The 22,041-nt window shown below is 27.5% G+C and overlaps 6 protein-coding genes across 6 annotated transcripts; 4 read left to right on the top strand and 2 right to left on the bottom strand.

Annotated features, from left to right (window-relative positions):
- Positions 1–202: 202 nt before the first annotated feature.
- GO595_001937 (uncharacterized protein) lies at positions 203–3,706 on the top strand (the record flags this gene model as incomplete). The annotated part of the gene is made up of 1 exon (XM_067914791.1): positions 203–3,706. One exon carries the CDS (start codon positions 203–205, stop codon positions 3,704–3,706), a length of 3,504 nt encoding a protein of 1,167 aa, XP_067777623.1.
- A 4,157-nt stretch (positions 3,707–7,863) lies between these two features.
- On the bottom strand, positions 7,864–9,192 carry GO595_001936 (uncharacterized protein; the record flags this gene model as incomplete). Its single annotated transcript, XM_067914789.1, has 1 exon — positions 7,864–9,192. The coding sequence occupies one exon, from the start codon at positions 9,190–9,192 to the stop codon at positions 7,864–7,866; it is 1,329 nt and encodes a 442-aa protein (XP_067777622.1).
- A 776-nt stretch (positions 9,193–9,968) lies between these two features.
- GO595_001935 (long chain base biosynthesis protein 1-like) lies at positions 9,969–11,381 on the top strand (the record flags this gene model as incomplete). Its single annotated transcript, XM_067914788.1, has 1 exon — positions 9,969–11,381. One exon carries the CDS (start codon positions 9,969–9,971, stop codon positions 11,379–11,381), a length of 1,413 nt encoding a protein of 470 aa, XP_067777621.1.
- Positions 11,382–15,626: 4,245 nt separating this feature from the next.
- GO595_001934 (DNA-binding protein) lies at positions 15,627–16,061 on the top strand (the record flags this gene model as incomplete). The annotated part of the gene is made up of 1 exon (XM_067914787.1): positions 15,627–16,061. One exon carries the CDS (start codon positions 15,627–15,629, stop codon positions 16,059–16,061), a length of 435 nt encoding a protein of 144 aa, XP_067777620.1.
- A 4,319-nt stretch (positions 16,062–20,380) lies between these two features.
- On the bottom strand, positions 20,381–20,965 carry GO595_001933 (small GTP-binding protein; the record flags this gene model as incomplete). The annotated part of the gene is made up of 1 exon (XM_067914786.1): positions 20,381–20,965. The coding sequence occupies one exon, from the start codon at positions 20,963–20,965 to the stop codon at positions 20,381–20,383; it is 585 nt and encodes a 194-aa protein (XP_067777619.1).
- A 208-nt stretch (positions 20,966–21,173) lies between these two features.
- GO595_001932 (uncharacterized protein) lies at positions 21,174–21,506 on the top strand (the record flags this gene model as incomplete). The annotated part of the gene is made up of 1 exon (XM_067914785.1): positions 21,174–21,506. The coding sequence occupies one exon, from the start codon at positions 21,174–21,176 to the stop codon at positions 21,504–21,506; it is 333 nt and encodes a 110-aa protein (XP_067777618.1).
- Between the last annotated feature and the right edge of the window lie 535 nt (positions 21,507–22,041).

Genomic DNA, 22,041 nt, shown 5'->3' with positions numbered 1-22,041 from the left:
GAAATTTTGGAACAATTTTTGAAAAAATGCGAAAAATTAATGAAATATATTAAATTATCTGGTTTTTATGTAATTATTATAACGAAAATAAAATGGATATTTGTAGTTTTTTATATTTTAATAATATACCTAATAAATCATGAGATATTTTTATTTAATCACTTTTTAAAAATTGACATGCAACGCAATCAGTTCACTTCTGATGTCTCTTTTTGATATCAAGTTCCGTGCAGAAGCATTCAAGAAATCTGCTGCTTTAGCTTCGATTCCAACTGCAAAAGATCACATCCAACAACTTCGAACTCTTATGGATAAATATCGTTCTTCAAGTAAACCAAATTTCGAAGCTAAAGAATGGATACTAGCAGAAGAAACTCTTCAATACTATGAAGAAATCAAAGATGTTCTTGATTTGACTGTACAACTCAAGAAATTCTTTGATGAATACTCATTTTTCAACAGAGAAAGATTAGAATCCAAAATCGAAAACATTGAAAAGAACCCAATATCAATTTCTTATCTCGACAATTACAAGAGCAAAGCAACAAGTGCGCTCAATCTTTGGAATGACGATTTTGCAAAGTGTACATTTTATGAAAAATATAAAGATGCAATGAAGTGCCATGAAGTTCTCCAAAGCTTTGTTGATCATTATGATGAATATTTCGCAATTTCCAAAGCCAAAGATCTTGGACGCTCATTTGCAAATCAGCTTCGATACAAAGTTAAAGATATGGATGATTGGCTTCAACGTAAAGCTCCTGTTCGCATTAAGCAAACATGGGAAGAGATTGAAAAGATAATGAATGAAATCAATACAAGTCCATATGCCGAACAAATCAAGAAAACGACTGATATGGCTCCATACATGGACAAATACAAATCGTATTTCAAGATATTAGTTGAAGATGGTGCTATTGAAGGGTTTGATTTAGCAGATCAAGCCAAAAGCATCAAAGATTTTCTTGGTATGAAACTTAACATCTATCGAAACTATGTCAAAGATTATCGTGCCAGCAATTATCGTGATGATCTTCAAGAAGCGATTGATCAATACAAATCAGAAAAACCGAAAGTTATGGAGCATGAAGTCCTTAAGCCATTGTTGGATGAGTTTGAAGAACTAAAGAAGATACAATATGAAAACGATATTAATGTATGGAAGAACTCAAAAATTAGTAAGTTCAGGAATGGAATGCAAGACTTAATTAATGAATATCGTGACTTCCAACGTAAAGAAGAAACAAGTTATTTAATTGATCGATGTATTGAACAAGGCGAAAACTTTATGAATGAGAATGGAGGACGTGAAATTCTTTATTGGGAAGGCGACAGCGGCGTATTTCTTGACTTCCAAAATGATACCGAATATGGCTGTAAGGAATTAATTGATGAATGGAATGAAATTGTCGCAAATCATGACAATTATAAATTTGAAATTGATACAGCTAAACGAAAAGCTAACATAAGTTTGGAAGAAAAAGAAGCAGTAAATGATTTAGAAAGAGCTATGCAATTATCAAAGAATATCACAAGTAAAATAATGTTCGCTGACATAGAGAACCCATTAAATAGAGCGAAAGAAAAGGCAATGAGTTTGGAAGAATGCGATTTATTAAATGATTTAATACAGAAATGTGAAGACGAAGTAATTCCAATGGTTTACGATCAAATTAAATGGAATGAAGAAAAGGATAATTTAATGGAAACAATTGTCAAAGTTGAAAGGCATTTACATAATGATAACGTTGAGGACGCAAGAAGCGAACTAGAGAATGCAAGGTATATGGCAGAAGACCTTAAGTCACTAAACTGCGATGCGGCTAAAGAGCAACTGCCGTCAATCTTACAAGACATTGAGCAGCTCGAAAATCGCATTAACGACATCGAAAATATACAGCGTCAAAAGCGCAATGGATCTCTCAGCGAACCCGAACCCGCACCTGCGCCCACACCAGCGCCATCGCAACCATCGCCAAAACCAGAGCCTGCACCTGCACCAACATCAGCGCCAGAACCTAAACAAGATGCTCCTGCGCAAGCACAAGCGCCTGCACAAGATGCAAAGCCAGCAGCACCAAAGGCAAAGATAATAAGGACAGCGCCACCAGATGTCTGGCAGCCATGCACAGTATTTACTGTTCCGATACCACTTATGAACAAGCTTCCACCGAAGTCACAATATGCGCTGAAGACGTGGCTTAAAGATGCCGAATATTTCAACAAGATTGCATTTGAAATTGACAAATATGTACAAAGTTTAATCGACAAGAAAGTCAAAAGTAGTCTTTCCAAACAAGTCTCATTTGAATGGAAACGTGATGCACCATATAAAATCGATCGCGCGTGTCGTGATTTTGTTCCATTAATTGACTGTAATGAATGCAAAGAAATACTTGCGAATGAGGTTCCTTATGAAGAACTTTGTAGTGACGTTCGTTGTAAATTTGGTAGTCAACTTATTCGACTTATTAAAGATTATGAACAATTAGAAGAATACGAACGCCTTGGCAAAAGAGGGAATTATGTCAAAATAGTTAATAATTTATCAAGAGGGTTTGGAGTGTTCAGTGCTTTACAAGATAAATTACAAGAAGAAATTGAGAAATATGACATATTTGATGTCCCACCATGGCCTCGATTAAATGAAATTCTTCAAGGCCAACAAAGTTGTGCATGTCGGATATTTGGCAAAGGCAAAGATTTCGAATTTTTCATTGATGGATTTAGTACATCAGATACATTTTCATTACATACAGGTTATGAATTATATTTCACGTTAAACAAAGTTATTCAATATATTCGTTCTGATGAAAATAGATTTTCATCATTCACTCGATTAAAACCATTATTTGAAGGTTATATTGAAAAGATTTCTGCTGCTGGATTAAGGATCTTTAAGATATGGTTTGATAACTTCCAAAATTATTCGATAATTAAGCCTGAGAAACAATCATTAAATAGTTTCTTAGCATTTACGAAACATATACAAAAGTTCCCGAAGGAATACCATGAAAAACTCTTTGAATTAGAAAAGAAAATTAAAGAAATCGCAGCAGAGAATAATGTTAAAATCCAAAAATTAATTGACGAATATTATCAAAAGTTAGAAAGAGATTATCAAGAAAGACTTAAAGTTATTAAAGAACAAATAATTCAACCAATGATCGAAGGTGGAACTGTAACAATATCGAATGAAGAATATTCTTTCGAAGTTAATCCTGATGAATATTCTATAATATTACGATCTGAAAGTGGATCTGGAATTTATAAGATTACTTATTACGATCGATCCACAGATGACTTCATGAACATTGGATTCGATTGCGGAAGTAACAAAGATCAAAATAATTATCAATCGCATTTATATCCATTTGGTTTATACGCAAAAATGATAAAGGAAAGACCAACGATTCGTTATGGAGATGAAATATATGGAAAAGATTTACTCAAACTAAAAGCTATAATGGTAACTGTCAAATTACCCGTGGAAGACGTAAATTATAATAACGTGAAAATAGTGAAAGGTAATATGCACAATTTGATTAGAGCTTTGATTTCTGCTCATGAATCATATAGAAATCAAATTAATGAAGAATCATTGAGATTACAATTCGAAGAGGAAAGAAGAGAAGAACAAGAAAGACTTAAAAGGGAAAGAAGAGAAGAGCAAGAAAGATTCATGAACTTCATTAGGTATGGATGAAGTAAAAAATTAATTCTCGTCATTTTAGATTGTTAAATTCAGTGGAAATGAGATTATGCATAAAATCAATTAAATTTAATTTGATTTGAACATTAATGGAATTATATCTTCTTTTGTTTGCAATTTGAACTTTAACACGTCGTATATCAATATAAGACAATCTATGGTTGATCGAATTCATTTTACTCAGGAAACTTGTATATTTAAATCCATAATGAAGAAAGTTTTCATATAACATGTCACCGAAAAAAACGTTTTTATGGTAAATGTACGTTAAGATCAAGCAAATCCTTAAAAATTGTTTCCAATGAACTTAAAAAATGTTCTAGATAGATTTAGAACATACATTTATGTACACGACGTGTACCCTTATGAATGGTTTGAAGATTTTGATAAACTCAATCTTGGAACTATCACACAAGATCAATTTAGAAGGAGCTTCGAATTTATTAAATACCCTTTTAGAGATCATGAATATGAAACAATTGTAAGAAATTATGTTAATTCAAATGGTTCAATTAACTATAGGAAATTTTGCGATGACATAATGAACATTTATTCTAACAAAACTCTAGAAAAAACACCTTTAGGAAAGCTGAAAAATTCACAAAAAATTATAGATAGAACTTTAAATAAGTTTGATGCTAATGCAGATCCGAAATTAAACTCAATTCTCCAAAAATGTGCTTATCAAGTTAAAACAAGAGGAATATATATTCGCGAATGCTACGAAGATTTCGATCGCCACAATAATGGTAATGTTACCAAAACACAATTTTTAAGAGCATTTCCTTTTACCAATCTAAATAATTCTGAAATTGATATTCTTGTTCAAAGATATTCAGATCCAGTTCTTCATGATGTTAATTATAAAAAATTTATTAATGAAGTCAATAGTGTAATTCAATCTAATTCTAGAACTAATACTACAGCAACATTTACTCCATTAGAATTATTACCTCATCAAAGAGACTCAATTCGATTAAAACCTACAAATCATGACTATCATTCTGTTATGCAAGAAATTGCAAAATTTGTTCGACAAAAACAAATTCGTATCCAAGAGTTTTTTCAACAATTTGATCGACATAATAACGGATTAATTCTAGTTGATAATTTTGGTAGTGCATTAAAAATGATTGGACTTAATCTTACTAATGAAGAAATCCAAAATTTATCTGAAGAATATAAGACAAATGTTAATTTTACAAACTATATTAAATATAAAGATTTTTGTAATGATATTGAAGATATGAAGAATAATCTTTTTACAACTAAAACACGAGACATGGCATATATTTCACGAGGTTACAAACAAGCTATCGATAAAATCAGACAAGCAATAAGTCAATATCGAATGAATATTTTACCAACATTTCAAGATTTTGATCGATTTAATCGTGGTTATATTACACCACAACAATTCCAACGTTCACTTTATACACTTAATAAAGTTAATCTGAATGAATTTGAGGTAAAAGAACTTATTCAACATTATTCAAATGATGTTGGTGTGGATTATTTTAGTTTTATTGAAGATGTTGATCCATCACATAATCAACAACGAAGAGTATATAATCCATTAGGAACAACGAAAGAATCAATTGAAGAAATTTATGGGAAAACTCCTACTGGTGACAAATTTATTACAAGTGAGCAAGCGGACAAATTAATTTATAAATCACATAAAGGATTAATACCAAAACTTGATGAACCAACTGATATCACATCATTAATAGAATCATTACAAAAATGGTGTTATATTAATTCGGTACATTTTCATGAATTTCTTAAAGATTTTGATCCTTTAAATATAGGAGAAATTACAGATACACAATTTCGGAGAGGAATTGAAATGTCATCATATAAATTATCAGATAAGCAATATAAACTTATAAAAAATAATTATAAATCTAAAACAAGAGTAGGGTATATTAGATGGAGAGATTTTGCAGATGATATTCTTCAATTTATTGCTCCTAAAGATTTAGAAACTAAACCTTTAACTCAACCATTATCACCGAAAGAATTAACAATGAGTAAATCACGTGATATACCTAATGAAAGTAAAGATATTCAAAACATTATAAATTTAATTTCTAGATATGTAAAAATGCATAGATTACCTTTAATTGAACAATTTAAAGATAAAGATAGATATCATCATAAAGCCATAAGTAGAAATGCATTTGCACAAGTTATACAACTAATTGGAATGCATTTAACAAAAGATCAAATCGAAAAATTATGTAATTATTATACAAATATAAAAACAAATTTTGTCGATTATGTAAATTTTGTTGATGATGTTAATAATGAAGTTGGACAAATATTTGATAACACAAAAAATACGACATATGTTGCTAATCCATTCCCTGAATATGGGAACACAGAAAATATGTATTTAACAGAACACAGATCAAATGAAAATGATTTTAAAGTTAAAGAAATCATTAAAAACATTCAATCATTTGTATGGCGAAGACGAATTCGATTAGAAGAGTTTTTTGAAAGTTTTGATAACCTTCGACATGGAATTGTACCAATACAAAAGTTTCGAACTGTTTGTGGGCAAGTTAATTTACCATTAAATCCACAACAAATAACTCTTATCATTGAGAAATATCGAGCTCAATCAACAAATGACATGTTTGATTACAAAAAGTTCTGCAAGAAAATAAATAAAATATTCGGAAAAACTGAAATGGAAAAGAAACCACTTAAAAGCGGAAAAACAAAATATACAATAAACCCTGAACCTTCAAAGGTTGTTCAAACTCTATCACAAAATGAAGAAATGAAAGTCAGATCAATTTTATTAAGAATGAAGAATCTCGTTCTAACAAGAAGAATGAATATCCGTGATCAGTTTTATGACTTTGATACAAGGCCAAGGAAAAGTTATATATCAAAACAACAATTTAAACAATGTATTGCAAGACTTGGATTATCATATGATCAAAATGAACTTGATCTTTTATCAAAGAAATTCAGATGTACTTCATTAGACGAAGTTAATTACATGAAGTTTTGTAATGAAATTGATCCTAATTATTTCTAATAAATATGATGTAATACGAAATAAATCTTAGTTTAGTGTAAAAATATAACTTCTTTCTTTAAGTTATCATTAAAAAAATTAAATATTAAGTAAAATATAAACTTTGTTGGAACTATTATTTAAACATGAAATGTGATTAGATTTGTTTATCAACAAATTTTTGGTTGAAATTTTAAAATGCAATCATTGAATTGTGTTATGTTCACATGATATTCCTCTTAGTTCAGACACATTACTTCCAATATATTATGATTTAGATTTAATAGTAATATCACCTTCAAATAAAATTTATGTTGGAAATAAGCGAACACAAAACACAGAACATTTAACTATAAATAAAAGTTATAATCCCTCAATCACAATTAGAAATCGGAGAATATCAAATTCATGTAGTTATAAATATAGCTATAAAAGAAAATTTAGATGTGACTTATGTAATAACAGCAGTTGGACCATTTACACAAAATGATATTAATTCAAATCCAAAATTCATTGAAATGACAAATACAAAGGAATGTATAACATCTGAATATGGAAAATGTGTAAAAGGAAAACCAAACCGTAATTCTGGAGAGAAAATTTAATTATAACTTTATATGGTTATCAACCGGATAATATTTATTCACTTTTTTGGGAAATGGATTCAAATGATCATTATATTCCTGCATTAGCAAGAAATCCAATGAGAATTCCCGTTAATATTTATTCATCAATGAATTCATTAGATGGAATTCATAATTATGTTAATGATAAAATATTTTATATTAATCAATCAGCTTAAATTTATTTTAGAATTACATAATAAAGAAGGTACAAAACATAATATTAAGTTAAAAGATCCATTTTCAACTAATCCAAATGGTTATGATTTAATTATTAATGATTCAGATCTTCAATTTGGTGATGAAATAATACAAACATGAAATTTTAAAACTTAAATATTATAAATGTAAACAATATATCAAATAATTTATTAGTTGAAAACTTAATTTTCGATTATGAATCATATAATGAAACATTTGTACATCCAAATAATGTTTTAATGAATGATCCTAAAGATCCAATATTATAATATCTCTATTTTCTTTATTTATATCTACTTATTCTGGAAATATTTTCTAAACTCTTGAACAGTTCCTTTTGGATTTGTCTTTAAGAAAGCATATATATCTGCTCTTGGATTTTTCGTATACATTGCTTTGTATCCGAAAATTTTCTGTGTTTCCTTATTATTCAAAGAAAATAATGGGCTTTCAAGCATTTCCAAGACTCCACTATCCTTAATTTTCTCGAGACAGTCCAGACACAAATCTGGTTCCAGTAAACAAATTGCTTCTTTCCACATTGTTAAGGAATTGTTAAATACCCATTCGCCTAAATCTTCTGCATTTTCCAAATCAACGAGAGCTGCGCATATATCGATCGCAGGTAGAACTAGCCAAGATGGGAAGCAATGTTTGTCAAAGCAAAACCAAGCTACAAATGGCGATTTATCGATTGTAACCATTGTTTCCTGAAGTTTGCAAAAATCGTTGAAATTAGAAGATCTAGATTGGATAAAGAAATCATCTTCACTTATTTTTGTCTCATGTGCATACATATAGAGTGGCATAATGAAACCAGCAAATCTTGGAATCCCTATGTTTGGGATGGAGACCGTTTGAGAGTTGATCGTAACGTTCGACAAAAGACTCGGGAAGTTTCCAAGGTGGCTGTACGTGAAGTTTGGGAAAATGGATGTAAGGAGAAGATCTTCGTAGATACGTTCTATCTCGTAGTAAGGGAAATTATAATTTTGAAGTATATCCACAAGCGTATCAGTGATGACTCGAGCTCCATAGGAAATCTTTTGACTTTTTGCTGTACGGTCAAGAAGAGTCCCTGGTGCAGATCCAGTAATTAGTGGGATTGCTTCATCTGGATATTCTTGTAAATGAAAATCTGTTGGGAGATAACTAAGTACTTTAAGTGACGACCAAAAACAAACTGGATTACGAAATAAATCTGACATTGTAATGGTTTTTGAATTTAAATAACGTGAAAAACTTTGGATATTTTGTATAGAAAGATCTCGGACATCTAAATAAATGCCTTCTATTGGAGTTGAAGTGTAATTGGCTCGCTCAGCACTAACAAAAAGATATGCTGGGCTTTCGCCAATAGAACATAAATAAGCACCATCTTTGGGATCAACCAAAATTTCACTATATTCATTGTTGAGATATGTTTGGATAAATTTTTTGAGTTCTTCCTTGCTATTGAAAAAGGCATATTCTTCCTTAGGCTTTGAAAGACCATAAATCCTTGCAAGACATGAAATTCCTAATAGATACACGCCACAAAGATTTTCACGTCCAAAACTTGCTAAAATTCGAATGGTTTCATCGTCATTTATCTTTACTGTGATCTGTTGGTCATTTTCCATTTTTTTCTTTTTTTAAAACTTTTCAAATATTAAAGCTGCCATCGAAAATTGATAAGTTTTAAATTTAATGAATTTTGTTATTTCATTTTATGGAGCAAACCACTACAAAAACATAAGAACAAAAAGAAAATCCTCAGAAAACGCAACCAAAAACAAATGTAAACAAAGTAGAAAAAATAAATGACAATAAGCCAAATATTAACCCCGAGAAATCAAAATAAACAAACAAGTAAATCAACAAAAACTGGGGAAGGACAACCAGTAAAATCACAAAAATTCTAGAATTTATAAGTGATGGTACAACGTTTGGATCACTTAATGTGTCTAAAGGAATACCAATTGATAAGTGCAATCAATATCAATGGCCAACGCACACGCTTACAGCTTCAAAAGCATTTACAAAATCTAATACATTTACAAAGTCAAAGCAATTTGTTGTTACATATATTCATACACGATCTGTTACAAGAACAATTATATCCAAATCTATTTTTACTAATACTATTACTCTTTCTATGCTTGGTTCATTATATTCCTATTTTCTAACAAAATTTACATATCATTAAATAAAAATCTCATGAAAATTATTAAATAGACCTATCATTTTTGATAGTATATAAAAATGTTCATCATCTTGCAAATTGAAACTTGTTGAAAAAGTTTTTTTTTAAACGTATTTTCAAAATGATATCATGATATAAACTATTCAAAAAACAAACGGAGGCGGTTTTGAAAAAGGATATAAAGTTCAGAAAAATGTTCTCTTTTGGCCACAAATGATTGTACCACTTCTCGAGAAACTAGTGTCCTTCTTATGGAATCAATCACCTATCCATCTTTTTGTTGAGATCGGTCTGATTGTTTTCATTGTTTTGCTTTTGTTGAGAAGTCCAGAACCAATTCATGATCCAACTGACGATATTACTGAAGCCGAAGAAGATGAAATCATTGCTGATTGGAAACCAAAGCCTCTAATTCCAGATTTAGATGATGCTGTAATTGATAAATCAATATTTAGAGATAAGACAATAACGTCAGGACCTAGTGATACAATCGAAATTGATGGAAAGAAAATGATAAATCTTGGTGTACCAAACTTTTACGGACTTAACATGAACCAAGAAATCATAGATGCCTCACTTGCTGCCATCGACAAATATGCTGTTGGTGCTTGTGGACCACGTCAATTTTATGGTACAATGGATGTACATCTTAAAGTAGAAGAAGAAATGGCTAAATTCCTTGGTTCTGAAGAGACAGTTAATTATTGTTATCCATTTGCAACTACAACATCAATTATACAATCACTCATCAAAAACTCAGATATTTTATTTGTTGATGATGGCGCATGGTTTGCATGCCAACTTGGAAGCGAACTCACACGTTGCAAAGTTATTCCATATAAGCATAATGACATGGACGATTTGCGCGAAAAAGTTGCGTCTAACAAAAAGACATTTGCTAGGTGGGATAAATGCAATCGTTGGGTTGTTACTGAAGGCTTATTTACAAATGATGGCTCACTTTTAGATCTTCCTACATTAATTCAATTACGCAAAGAGTTTTGTCTCCGGTTAATCATTGATGAGACATACTCTTTTGGCTGTGTTGGTAAGACTGGAAAAGGACTTTGTGAACATTATGATATTCCACGAGATTTAATCGAAGTTTCAATTGGTTCATATGGCCCTGCCTTTGCATCTCTTGGTGGTTTTTCTGTTGGTACCAAAGAAATTTGTGCACATCAAAGACTTGCATCACATGCGTATATCTTTTCTGCATCTCCTCCCTGCTTTAATGTCGTTGCAGCAACCAAGGCAATTGAGATAGTCGAGCAAGATGGCGAAGAAAGGATCAGGAAGCTCCGTTCCAACATTCAGCTCGCTCGAAATGAGCTTAACGGCATCGACGGTTTTGACATTTTAGGCGACGAAATTTCTCCTCTTATACACTTGCGTTTAAAGGAAGCTAAGGCAACGATTAAAGAGGAGGATGAGATCCTACAAAGAATTTGCGATAAATGCGCTGAGGATGAAAACCCGGTCGCAATCGCTAAAGCAAAATTCGTGAGAATGAGGGACTTGAAGGCTGGGCGCCCAACAATTAAAATCTTCATCTCACAGGCACACTCTGAGGACCAAATAAGAACCGCAATTTCGGTTATAAAAAATGCTGCGAAATCAATTTGAATAAACGCTTTCCATAAAATGTAATGTGTTTAACGAGAAATAGATTACAAATGTTATGTGCATCGATATAAATTATAAAAAGAAATTATTCCATAAATCAAATACATCTAAAATATAAAAATTTAGATTTACAAAATGATGCATTTTAATATTAATCAACCATTGATAGAAAGTGGAATTTACATTAGAAAACTTTGTTTAGATGATATTTTGAAGCGAAAAGAATAGTTAAAGATTCGTTTATTCTTATCAATGAGATTTATTATGAAGAATTTCAACAACTTGCGTGTGGCCCCTATTATTTGCTATTACAAGTGCAGTATGATATAATTTTAATAAATTCCAAAAAAAGAAATGATAAATACGATGAATATATACCATTTTAGAATTAACAAAGAAATATTTTTTGCATCAACATTGATTTCTTTTTGTTTCAAGAGTAATTTAACAATATCAGCATTATCCTTTGAAGCTGCAATCATAAGTGCTGTATCAAAAATATAGAGCAAACTCCATATATTTTTTTGAAAAATCAAATTCCAAAATAAAATTGCAAATAAAAAATATAAATATTTTTTGCATTGATATTAATTCCTTCTTGTTTACATAATAATTTAACAACTTCAAGTTTACCATTTTGAATTGCAACCATAAGCGGTGTGTCAAATGATTTAAATAAATTCCATACATTCATTATAAACATGAAATATTCGAAATAAATTGCAAAATGAAGAAATGAAAATTTTTCTTATTGATATCAATTTGTTTTTGTTCAAGAAGAAATTTAATCATTTCAATAGGAAGATCTTTTATTGCAAGCGTAAAAATAGTTTCAAACAACCAAAATAAATTCCATATTTTTAGTTAAAATTTTAAATTATTTAAGTAAATATCAAATAATTTATACAAATTTGAAATTGTTTGTGCAAATATATTGAAAGTTAAGATTTGTTCTTTCATCCTTAATAAGTAATTTAAAAACATCTTTTTGACGTGTACAATAATATGATATAAAAAGTGCTGTCCAAAATAATTTAATAAATTTCCAAATATTATTTTGAAATATCAAATTAATATAATAAATTTTAAGTAAAACAAATAAATGTCTTTATCATTAATGTCAATACCTTCTTGTTCAAGAAGTAATTTAACGATTTCTGTATGACCTTTTTCAGATGCATGCATAAGTGCTGTTTCAAATTTTTAAAATAATTTCCAAATATTATTTTGAAATATCAAATTATTTAAATAAATTTTAAATAAAATAAATAAATATCTTTAGCATTAATATTAATACCTTCTTGTTCAAGAAGTAATTTAACGATTTCTGTATGACCTTTTTCAGATGCTAATATAAGTGCTGTTTTAAATAATATAAATAATTTCCAAATATTACTTTTAAATATCAAATCAATCAAATAAATTTTAAATAAAACAAATAAATGTCTTTAGCATTAATATTAATACCTTCTTGTTCAAGAAGTAATTTAACGATTTCTGTATGACCTTTTTCAGATGCATGCATAAGTGCTGTTTTAAATGTTTAAAATAATTTCCAAATTTTATTTTTAAATACAAAATTATTAAAACAAACATTAAATAAAACAAATAAATATCTTTAGCATTAATATCAATTCCTTCTTGTTCAAGAAGTAATTTAACTATTTCTATTCGGCCATTTGAAGATGCTAACATAAGTGCTGTATAAAATAATTTAAATAATTTCCAAATATTATTTTGAAATATCAGATTATTAAAATAAATATTATTTTTATCATTAATATCAATTCCTTCTTGTTCAAGAAGTAATTTAACTATTTCTGTATGACAATTATAAGATGCAGACATAAGTGCTGTATAAAATAATTTAAATAATTTCCAAATATTATTTTAAAATTAAAAATTATTACAATAAATACCAAATAAAGCAAATAAATATTTTTAGCATTAATATCAATTCCTTCTTGTTCAAGAAGTATTTTAACGGTATATAAATAACCACGATGAGATGCATAAATAAGGACTGTATCAAATAGCTTAAACGATTTCCTATTATTACTTTGAAACATTAAATTAATAAAATAAATCCAAAACAATATAAGTAAATATTACTAGTATTAAGAGCAATCCCTTTTTGTTCAAGAAGTAATTTAACTATTTCAATATAATTTTTTTCAACAGCAAAAAAAAGTGCCTTTTCAAAAGGTCTTGATAAATTTTAAATAATATTTTTAATTATCAAATTATTAGAATAAATATGAAACATTTAAAACAATTATTCTTAGTATTGCTATTAATTCCTTCTTGTTTAAGAAGTATTTTAACTATTTCAATACAACCTTTTTGCGATGCATAAGTAAGTGCTGTTTCAAATGATTCGAATAATTTCCAAAAACCATTTGCAAATCCAAAAATATAAAAATAAACCCTAAACAAAACAAACAAGTATTTTTAGCAGCAACATCAATTCCTTTTTGTTTAAGAAGTAACTTAACTATTTCTGTATAACCATTTTGACATGCTTTCATTAGCGCTGTTTTAAATATTTAGAACAATTTTCAAATATAACATTGAAATATAAAATTAATAAAATAAATTCTATATAAAATAAATAAATGTCTTTCGCGTTAATATCAATTTTTTTATGTTTAAGAAGAAATCTAATTACTTCCATCTGATAATTTTTAATTGCTAACATTAATAAAGTTTCAAATAATAGAAGTAAGTTCCGATTATTATTTTTATATATCAAATTATTAAAATTAATTTCAAATAAAACAAAAATATACCACTATAATTAACATCAAACCCAGTTTGTTGAGAAAGCCATTGTATTGTTTCATAATAACCATTTTCTGCAGCTATTAAAAGTTGTGCATTAAACAAATTAAAGAAAATTTAAATTGAAATAGAAAACATAAATCAATTAAAACAAATTTTAAACAAGTTAAACCAATATTTAGTGTAATTTTATTAAAGTCGCCTTGTTCAAGAATCATTTTAATTAACTCATAATTTCTTGACGCATTTGGACAATTTGAAATGATTGGAAAATATTTTTTATCTGTTATATATCGTTTGATAAAGAATGTATTACCATTTAATATTGCTTCTTCTAAAATTTCTTTGTTTATTTTCATACCAACTGATTTTAAAAACATAAACATTTTGAAATTACAATATCTTAAGCAATGCATTCCATATTTTGTTAAATCTTTATTTGGTATTTTTTTCTTTTCGTAAAAATATTGAAAAATTTCATTCCGATGAAATTCAATTGCTGTTTTATATACTTCTTCAATTGATAAAATGTTTTGTTCACATAAATATGTAATCTCTAAATTTCCACCAGCAATTGCATATTTTAATGTGTTTTCGATTGTAGAACCATTCATAAGTAAAAATCGAAAACATTTAATTGCTCCGAAAAAGGCTGCAAAATCAATTATTGAAACATTCTTTTCATTAATAAATGAATATCTTTCATAAAGTGATGGTTTAACATGTTGATTAAAATCGAAGTTTGTTTGTGATGAAATTTCTTGAAGTTTTTCAATTTCATCATTTCGAATTATTTTTAATATTTCATTTGGATTAACTCCTTCTTTTATTAATTGCTTATGAAGTTCCCAATCATTCTTTGATAGTTCTTCAAGATCTATAAGAAACTGTTCTTGAAATTTATAATTATAACTATGAATTTCTTCATCTGAATAATAATTTGCATAACATAATGATCTCTTATTCTGAACAAAATCAGGTTGAATTAGTTCATATTCGATCATTTTTGTAAGTAAATGATTTGATTCTTGTGATTTTAATCTTAATAAATAATTCTTAAAAACATTTATTATTGAGTTACATTGAACGCCTTTTTCTAATGTTTCAATAGATTTCATAAAATTCAAATATAAAATTGCATCATTTCTTTGAGATAAAAAAGCTGTATATATTAAACTACTAATGAAAAGATTAAAAGAATATGGAAATTTATTATCAAAATACTTCATTGCAGATTTGGAAGATGTTTCAATGTGATCATTTTTTAACTCAAATATAATTTTTTCTAATGATTGCAATGGAGCTGAATTTTTTTTTGTATTCATATTCGTGTTTTTTGTATTGGTAAGTGAAGGATTTTGGGTTCTCCTGATTAAATTTTCTTGTCTTGATGTTGATGTTCTTCGAGAACTCAAAGTGGGTTTTCCTTGCATTTCTAAGAAATAACCTAAACGTATTTTCCAGATGGACCCACCAAAAATTATAGTAAAAAGAATTCTCCCAGGAAATGATTTATACGAAACAATAAAAAATGAGATTGCTTTATCGGTGAAAAATCTTTATGGTAAGTGTTCCCTCTCAATCTCAACATGTGTTGGATCACTTAAAAATTGCGTTATTCGTTTGGCTGGTGCAACGCCTACAAATGAAAAAATTGTTACAATACCCGGGCCGCTTGAAATTGTTTCATTAGTTGGTACTGTTACAGATGTTGGAATTCATGTTCATATTTCTGTTGCTGACTCAGAAGGAAATACTAAGGGTGGACACCTTATGCCAGGTTCTCTAGTTGACACAACAGCAGAAATTGTTTTAATTGATATATATCAATGTTCTGGAATTTTTTTCACTCGAGAACAAGATCCAAACACAGGATTCAAGGAACTTGTCGTTAAGTAGAATATGTCTAATAATAATAATAAAAACATAAAGGTTTTTTTGATTCAATGAAAAAAATGTTTTATAAGAAGAAAATACATTATTATAAAAGATGGTAATTAATAAATTATTTCCAGATTTTGATTTTCTTTGCTTAATTAATCTTTCGAAGTATAAATTTATAGAAATATCTCTTTTTATTCATTGTTACTTGTTCATATTATATCGATTGGTTCGTACTTTTTTCACCAAATAAATTTACTATTTCTGTGTAGCCTTTTTGTTGTGCAATTTGTTTTGCTGTTTCAATTTATTAAAACATATTCCAAATTATTAAAACATATTCTAAATTATTAAAACATATTCTAAATTATTAAAACATATTCCAAATTATTAAAACATATATAAAATTATTAAAATATATTTTAAATTATTAAAACATATTCCAAATTATTAAAACATATATAAAATTATTAAAATATATTTTAAATTATTAAAACATATTCCAAATTATTAAAACATATTCTAAATTATTAAAACATATTCTAAATTATTAAAACATATTCCAAATTATTAAAACATATTATAAATTATTAAAACATATTCTATATTATTAAAACATATTACAAATTATTCAAATGAATAGTTTTTGCATTAATATTAATTCCTTTATCTAAAAGTAATTTTACTATTTCTATATTATTATTTCTAACTGCTATATGAAGTGCTGTTTCAAATTATTAAAACATATTTCAAATTATTAAAACATATTCCAAATTATTAAAACATATTTCAAATTATTAAAACATATATAAAATTATTCAAATGAATAGTTTTAGCATTAATATTAATTCCTTTATCTAAAAGTAATTTTACTATTTCTATATTAATATTTCTAACAGCTATATGAAGTGCTGTTTCAAATTATTAAAACATATATAAAATTATTAAAACATATTTTAAATTATTAAAACATATTATAAATTATTAAAACATATATAAAATTATTAAAATATATTTTAAATTATTAAAACATATTCTAAATTATTAAAACATATATAAAATTATTAAAACATATTCTAACTTATTAAAACATATATAAAATTATTAAAACATATATAAAATTATTAAAACACATTCTAAATTATTTAAATGAATAGTTTTTACATGAACATCAATTCCTTTATCTAAAAGTAATTTTACTATTTCTATATTATTATTTCTAACTGCTATATGAAGTGCTGTTTCAAATTATTAAAACATATATAAAATTATTAAAACATATATAAAATTATTCAAAATATCTTTTACATTAACATCAATTCCTTCTTTATCTAAAAGTAATTTTACGATTTCAATATTATTATTTCTAACTGCTATATGAAGTGCTGTTTCAAATTATTAAAACATATATAAAATTATTAAACCATATTTCAAATTATTAAAACATATTCCGAATTTTTAAAACATATTCCAAATTATTAAAACATATTCCAAATTATTAAAACATATATAAAATTATTAAAATATATTCTAAATTATTAAAACATATTTTAAATTATTAAAACATATTCCAAATTATTAAAACATATTCCAAATTATTAAAACATATTACAAATTATTCAAATGAATAGTTTTTGCATTAACATCAATTCCTTCTTTATCTAAAAGTAATTTTACTATTTCTATATTATTATTTCTAACTGCTATATGAAGTGCTGTTTCAAATTATTAAAACATATTTCAAATTATTAAAACATATATAAAATTATTAAAACATATTATAAATTATTAAAACATATTTCAAATTATTATAACATATTACAAATTATTAAAATGAATATTTTTTGCATTAACATCAATTCCTTCTTTATCTAAAATATATTTCACAAGTTCAACATTTCCTGATTCTGAAGCAAATGGCAAAATATTTTTAGGAATTTGATTATTTTGAATGAAATATTTAACAAGATATAAATTTCCATTTCTTGATGATTCATTTATATTATCATCATCAACATTCATTCCTTCTTCTTCAAAATATTTTAGAATATTATAATTATCTTTTTTAATACAAAAACTTACCAAATAATATGGCTGTGTTTTTTCTAATTTGCTTTCATAAAGATATTTGAAAATATCATTTCGATGGAACATAATTGCTGTTTCATATGCACCTTCAAATGATGAATGATTTTGCTCACACAAATGAATGATTTCTTCATTTCCACTTGCAACTGCATATTTACCTGTATTTTCTACTTTTGCACCATTCATAAGTAAATATTTAAAACATTTAATAGAAGAAAAAAATGCTGCATAATCAGTTAGTGTAACATTTTTTTGATTAATGAATGAACATCTTTCATAAAGTGATGGTTCAATTATTTGATCAAAATTAAAATTTGTTTGTGATGATATTTCTTGAAGTTTTTCTATTTCATCATTTCGAATTATCTTTGCAATTTCATTTGGATTATGTCCTTCTTTAATTAATTTCTTATGAAGTTCAAAATCATTCTTTGATAGTTCTTCATAATTATCAAAAAAGTATTTTTCAAATGGATAATAATTTCTCTTTTTGTTTTCTATTTCTGTTTTGTAGTGTGCAAAATATTTTGAATTAATATTTCTAGTAATATTTTTATCAATCAAATTCTGTATAATCATTTTCTCAATTAAATAATAAGATTCTTGTGTGTTCATTTTAGATATAAGTTTGATAAAAATTGATGTTAGTCTAACAATATTTTGATTAATTTCTTCTTCTTTAGATTGAAGTGTCTCTAAAAAATTTAAGTAAACATCAAATACACACTTTGGTGATGAAAATGCATTATAAACGATGTTACTTATAATAGTATTAAATGTGTATGGATAATTTGAATCGAATAATTCCAATATTTTTTTGATGGACGGCTGGAAGTTTTCTTCAGTTAAACTGAATATAGTTTTCTCAAGCTCAATTAGGAATTTCAAGTCGGCTGATGGATTATTCAAATTTTTATCTCCTGTGTATATTGTAGTACTAACATCATTAAGAATGTACTTTGGCGAAATCAGAGTGTTTTATAAAGTTACTTTTATTAAGTGCTTAATAAACTTCAGAAAATTGGAAACTTCTTATTGCAATACGTTTCAAATTGTTCTTTGTGATTGCGGATGGGGTCAAGATCACTGTGTCAGTCATCAAGAGGAAGAACAGATTGCTAGGGAGTTGGGTGATGAATTTAGTTTTGAAAGAATTTACAAAACAACAAATGTCCTCTTGGGAAAGGTGTTGATAAAAGCTGTAAGTGAACGGAGTGCACTTAACTTGCCAAATTGAATATGAAATTAATTTGATGGCAATTCACAGGATTTAACAGGATCATTGGCTTGAATAAGATATGTAGCAAGTGAAGAACGGACGCCCCAATCAGGGTCTGTGAGAAGATGGGCTTTTTCTTAGCTTGCTGACAATTGAGGGAATTTAAGGCAATAAGCACGGACTTTATCATATTCGGATTTTGATATATTGAGAATTATGTTGTCAATAGTTCCAAAGGATTCAATTGTAGTGTTAACAACTTCAGTGTCTTCGCTTGCTAAAAAAGCTTCAATGAGTTCTGGTAAAGGATCAATTTCAATAATCGGATTAGCAACAAGACACAATAATCATTTATTGGAAGTCAATTAATTAGGAAGGATGTATTGTTCGCAAATTACTTTTTGTGGAAATGTTGCATAAAAGTACATGCACTTGTACTGTGCATCCTTATCATTATCAAATGCATCAGAAATCAATTGAAGATCTTTTCTCCTTGACATGTTTATAGGGTAAATTTTCGAATTGTTAGTAAACTTAATATGAATATTTAGTACTAAATATATGATTGAACAGATTAAAGGAAGCTCATGAACATTTTCATTATAAAAATCATTGCGGCTAATATTTTCACAAAATATTAAAACCCAAATTGTAATTGTACAAAAATAATATTAATTATGACTGAAACATTATTTATCTATTTGTGCACCAAGTGACTTGGCTATTTCATAATTTATATCAAAAAATTCCATTGTTCTTTCGATATTGATATCAATATTTTTTTCAGTTATTTAAATTAAATATTATTCGTTAAAGTGAAACAAGTGGCTCATCTTGTTTGATAATCCGTTATCGTAACTTTTTTCCTTCATAATACTTGTTGTATTTATCGAAACAAATTTTACAAAACGTTTTGTTGGAATTGTAAATTAATTGTGAAATTTACAAAAAAGCTTTTTACCTAAATAAACCACACAAAAAGTCATATAATTTTTTTTCAGCTAAAATTTACACAACAAGTTGTAATCCGTTAGCAACATGATGGCTCCGTTTTTTCCTGAACGCGCTCAACGCTCTTTTGGGTAAAAGTGTTTGAATGAGGTTTTGTATCAAGGTATTTTTGAATAAGATTCTGAAACATGTTTTCGATTCCGACACCAGTAAGAGCACTTACTTGGAAATAGTCAACATTTTCAAGATCGGGAAATGTTGTTTTTGCCTTAAAACTTGATATTTGAGAATCCAAATCAATTTTATTTCCGCAAACTCCAATAACAACGGTATTTCGATCCACAGCATTTTGTTCAAAATCTTTAATCCATTGTGGAACTGAGTCAAAACTTTCTGGTTTTGTCACATCATAAACAACAATAATTATTGAAGAATTTCGATAATACATTGGTGACAACCCACGATATATTTCTTGTCCTGCTGTATCCCAAATTTGGAGTTCGACTGTTTCTTTTCCTACATTAAAAGATGTTATTTTTGTTGAAAAAGCCATTCCAATTGTTGGCTTTGTTGAATCTGGGAATTCACCCGTGATATATCTGTTAATTATACATGTTTTACCTACTTGTGAATTTCCCAAAAACACAACTTTCAAAGAATGCATTCTTGGATTTGAATAGAGACAAAATTTTATTTTGGTACCCTTTCGGTCCCCATAAGCAAAAGCAAAAAACACCAATCGTCCATTTAAAAACCTCACCGTTTTCCTTAGTTTACAAATCAGCTCTTTAACGTACAATTTAAGAAACAAAAGCTTTTTCAATTGATTGTGAATTTTTCTGAGAGTTGGTAATTAATAACATCACTTCCAAATGTGTAAAGAAGTTGATGACGAAAAGCCAAAGGAAACAAAGGAGAAAAAGCCAGAGAAGCCAGCCGAAAAACCACCAGAACCAAAGCCTGTTGAATCAAAGCCACCTCCACCACCAACCAAAGACGAATCTACATCCTCTTCTTCAAGCTCAAAGAAATCATCAGAAGCTAAACCTTCAGCTTCTCCACCCCCAGCTCAAAATCCTCCACCAGCACAAGTTCAAGATTCTCAACCACCTAAAAGTGGAAGTGATGATGAATATAGTGGTTACACTGATGACTACACAACATATGCAGAATATACAACAACTGATTATGATTCATATTCTTAAAACATTCAATGTTCATTTTTTTCAATCTCTAAAAGAAGAGTTTATATGAGTTTTTATTTTAATCTTCTGAAGATTATAAAGGAATATTTAATTGGGTTTGGAGATATTTTTCTTTTTTCATTCTTTTCGAGCGTGTTTACAATTCCGCTTTGTCCGCGCAGTTTCAACACAAATTAAGTCATTGCATAGGGGTTACATCGAAAAATTGAATTAATTTTTTTGATTGCTTTATATTACTTTTGTTTATTTTACTTTTTACTCTTTACGACGTGGTGATGATGTCACTTTTTTCGGAAGCAAATAAAAGTTTCACATCAGTAAACCATTATTATTTTATTTCTTAAACACAATTTTAAATTTAACGATTATAAGAATTATAATTTTTTTGATCGTTACATATTATTTATTGATTTTTTATTATTTATGTGCATTGATACAAATTAGAAAGTTTGAACTCTAATAATATTTTTCTGCTGATATAATCTCTCAATAAGAGACACAGAATAATACAGTAATCAATTTATTTAACGATAAA

Source organism: Histomonas meleagridis, assembly GCF_020186115.1.
Source record: "Histomonas meleagridis strain 2922-C6/04-10x chromosome Unknown contig_16, whole genome shotgun sequence".
In the NCBI taxonomy this organism is placed as follows: domain Eukaryota; phylum Parabasalia; order Tritrichomonadida; family Dientamoebidae; genus Histomonas; species Histomonas meleagridis.
The sequence above is the reverse complement of the archived record's forward strand: the minus strand, read 5'-3'. Positions and strand labels throughout refer to the sequence as shown.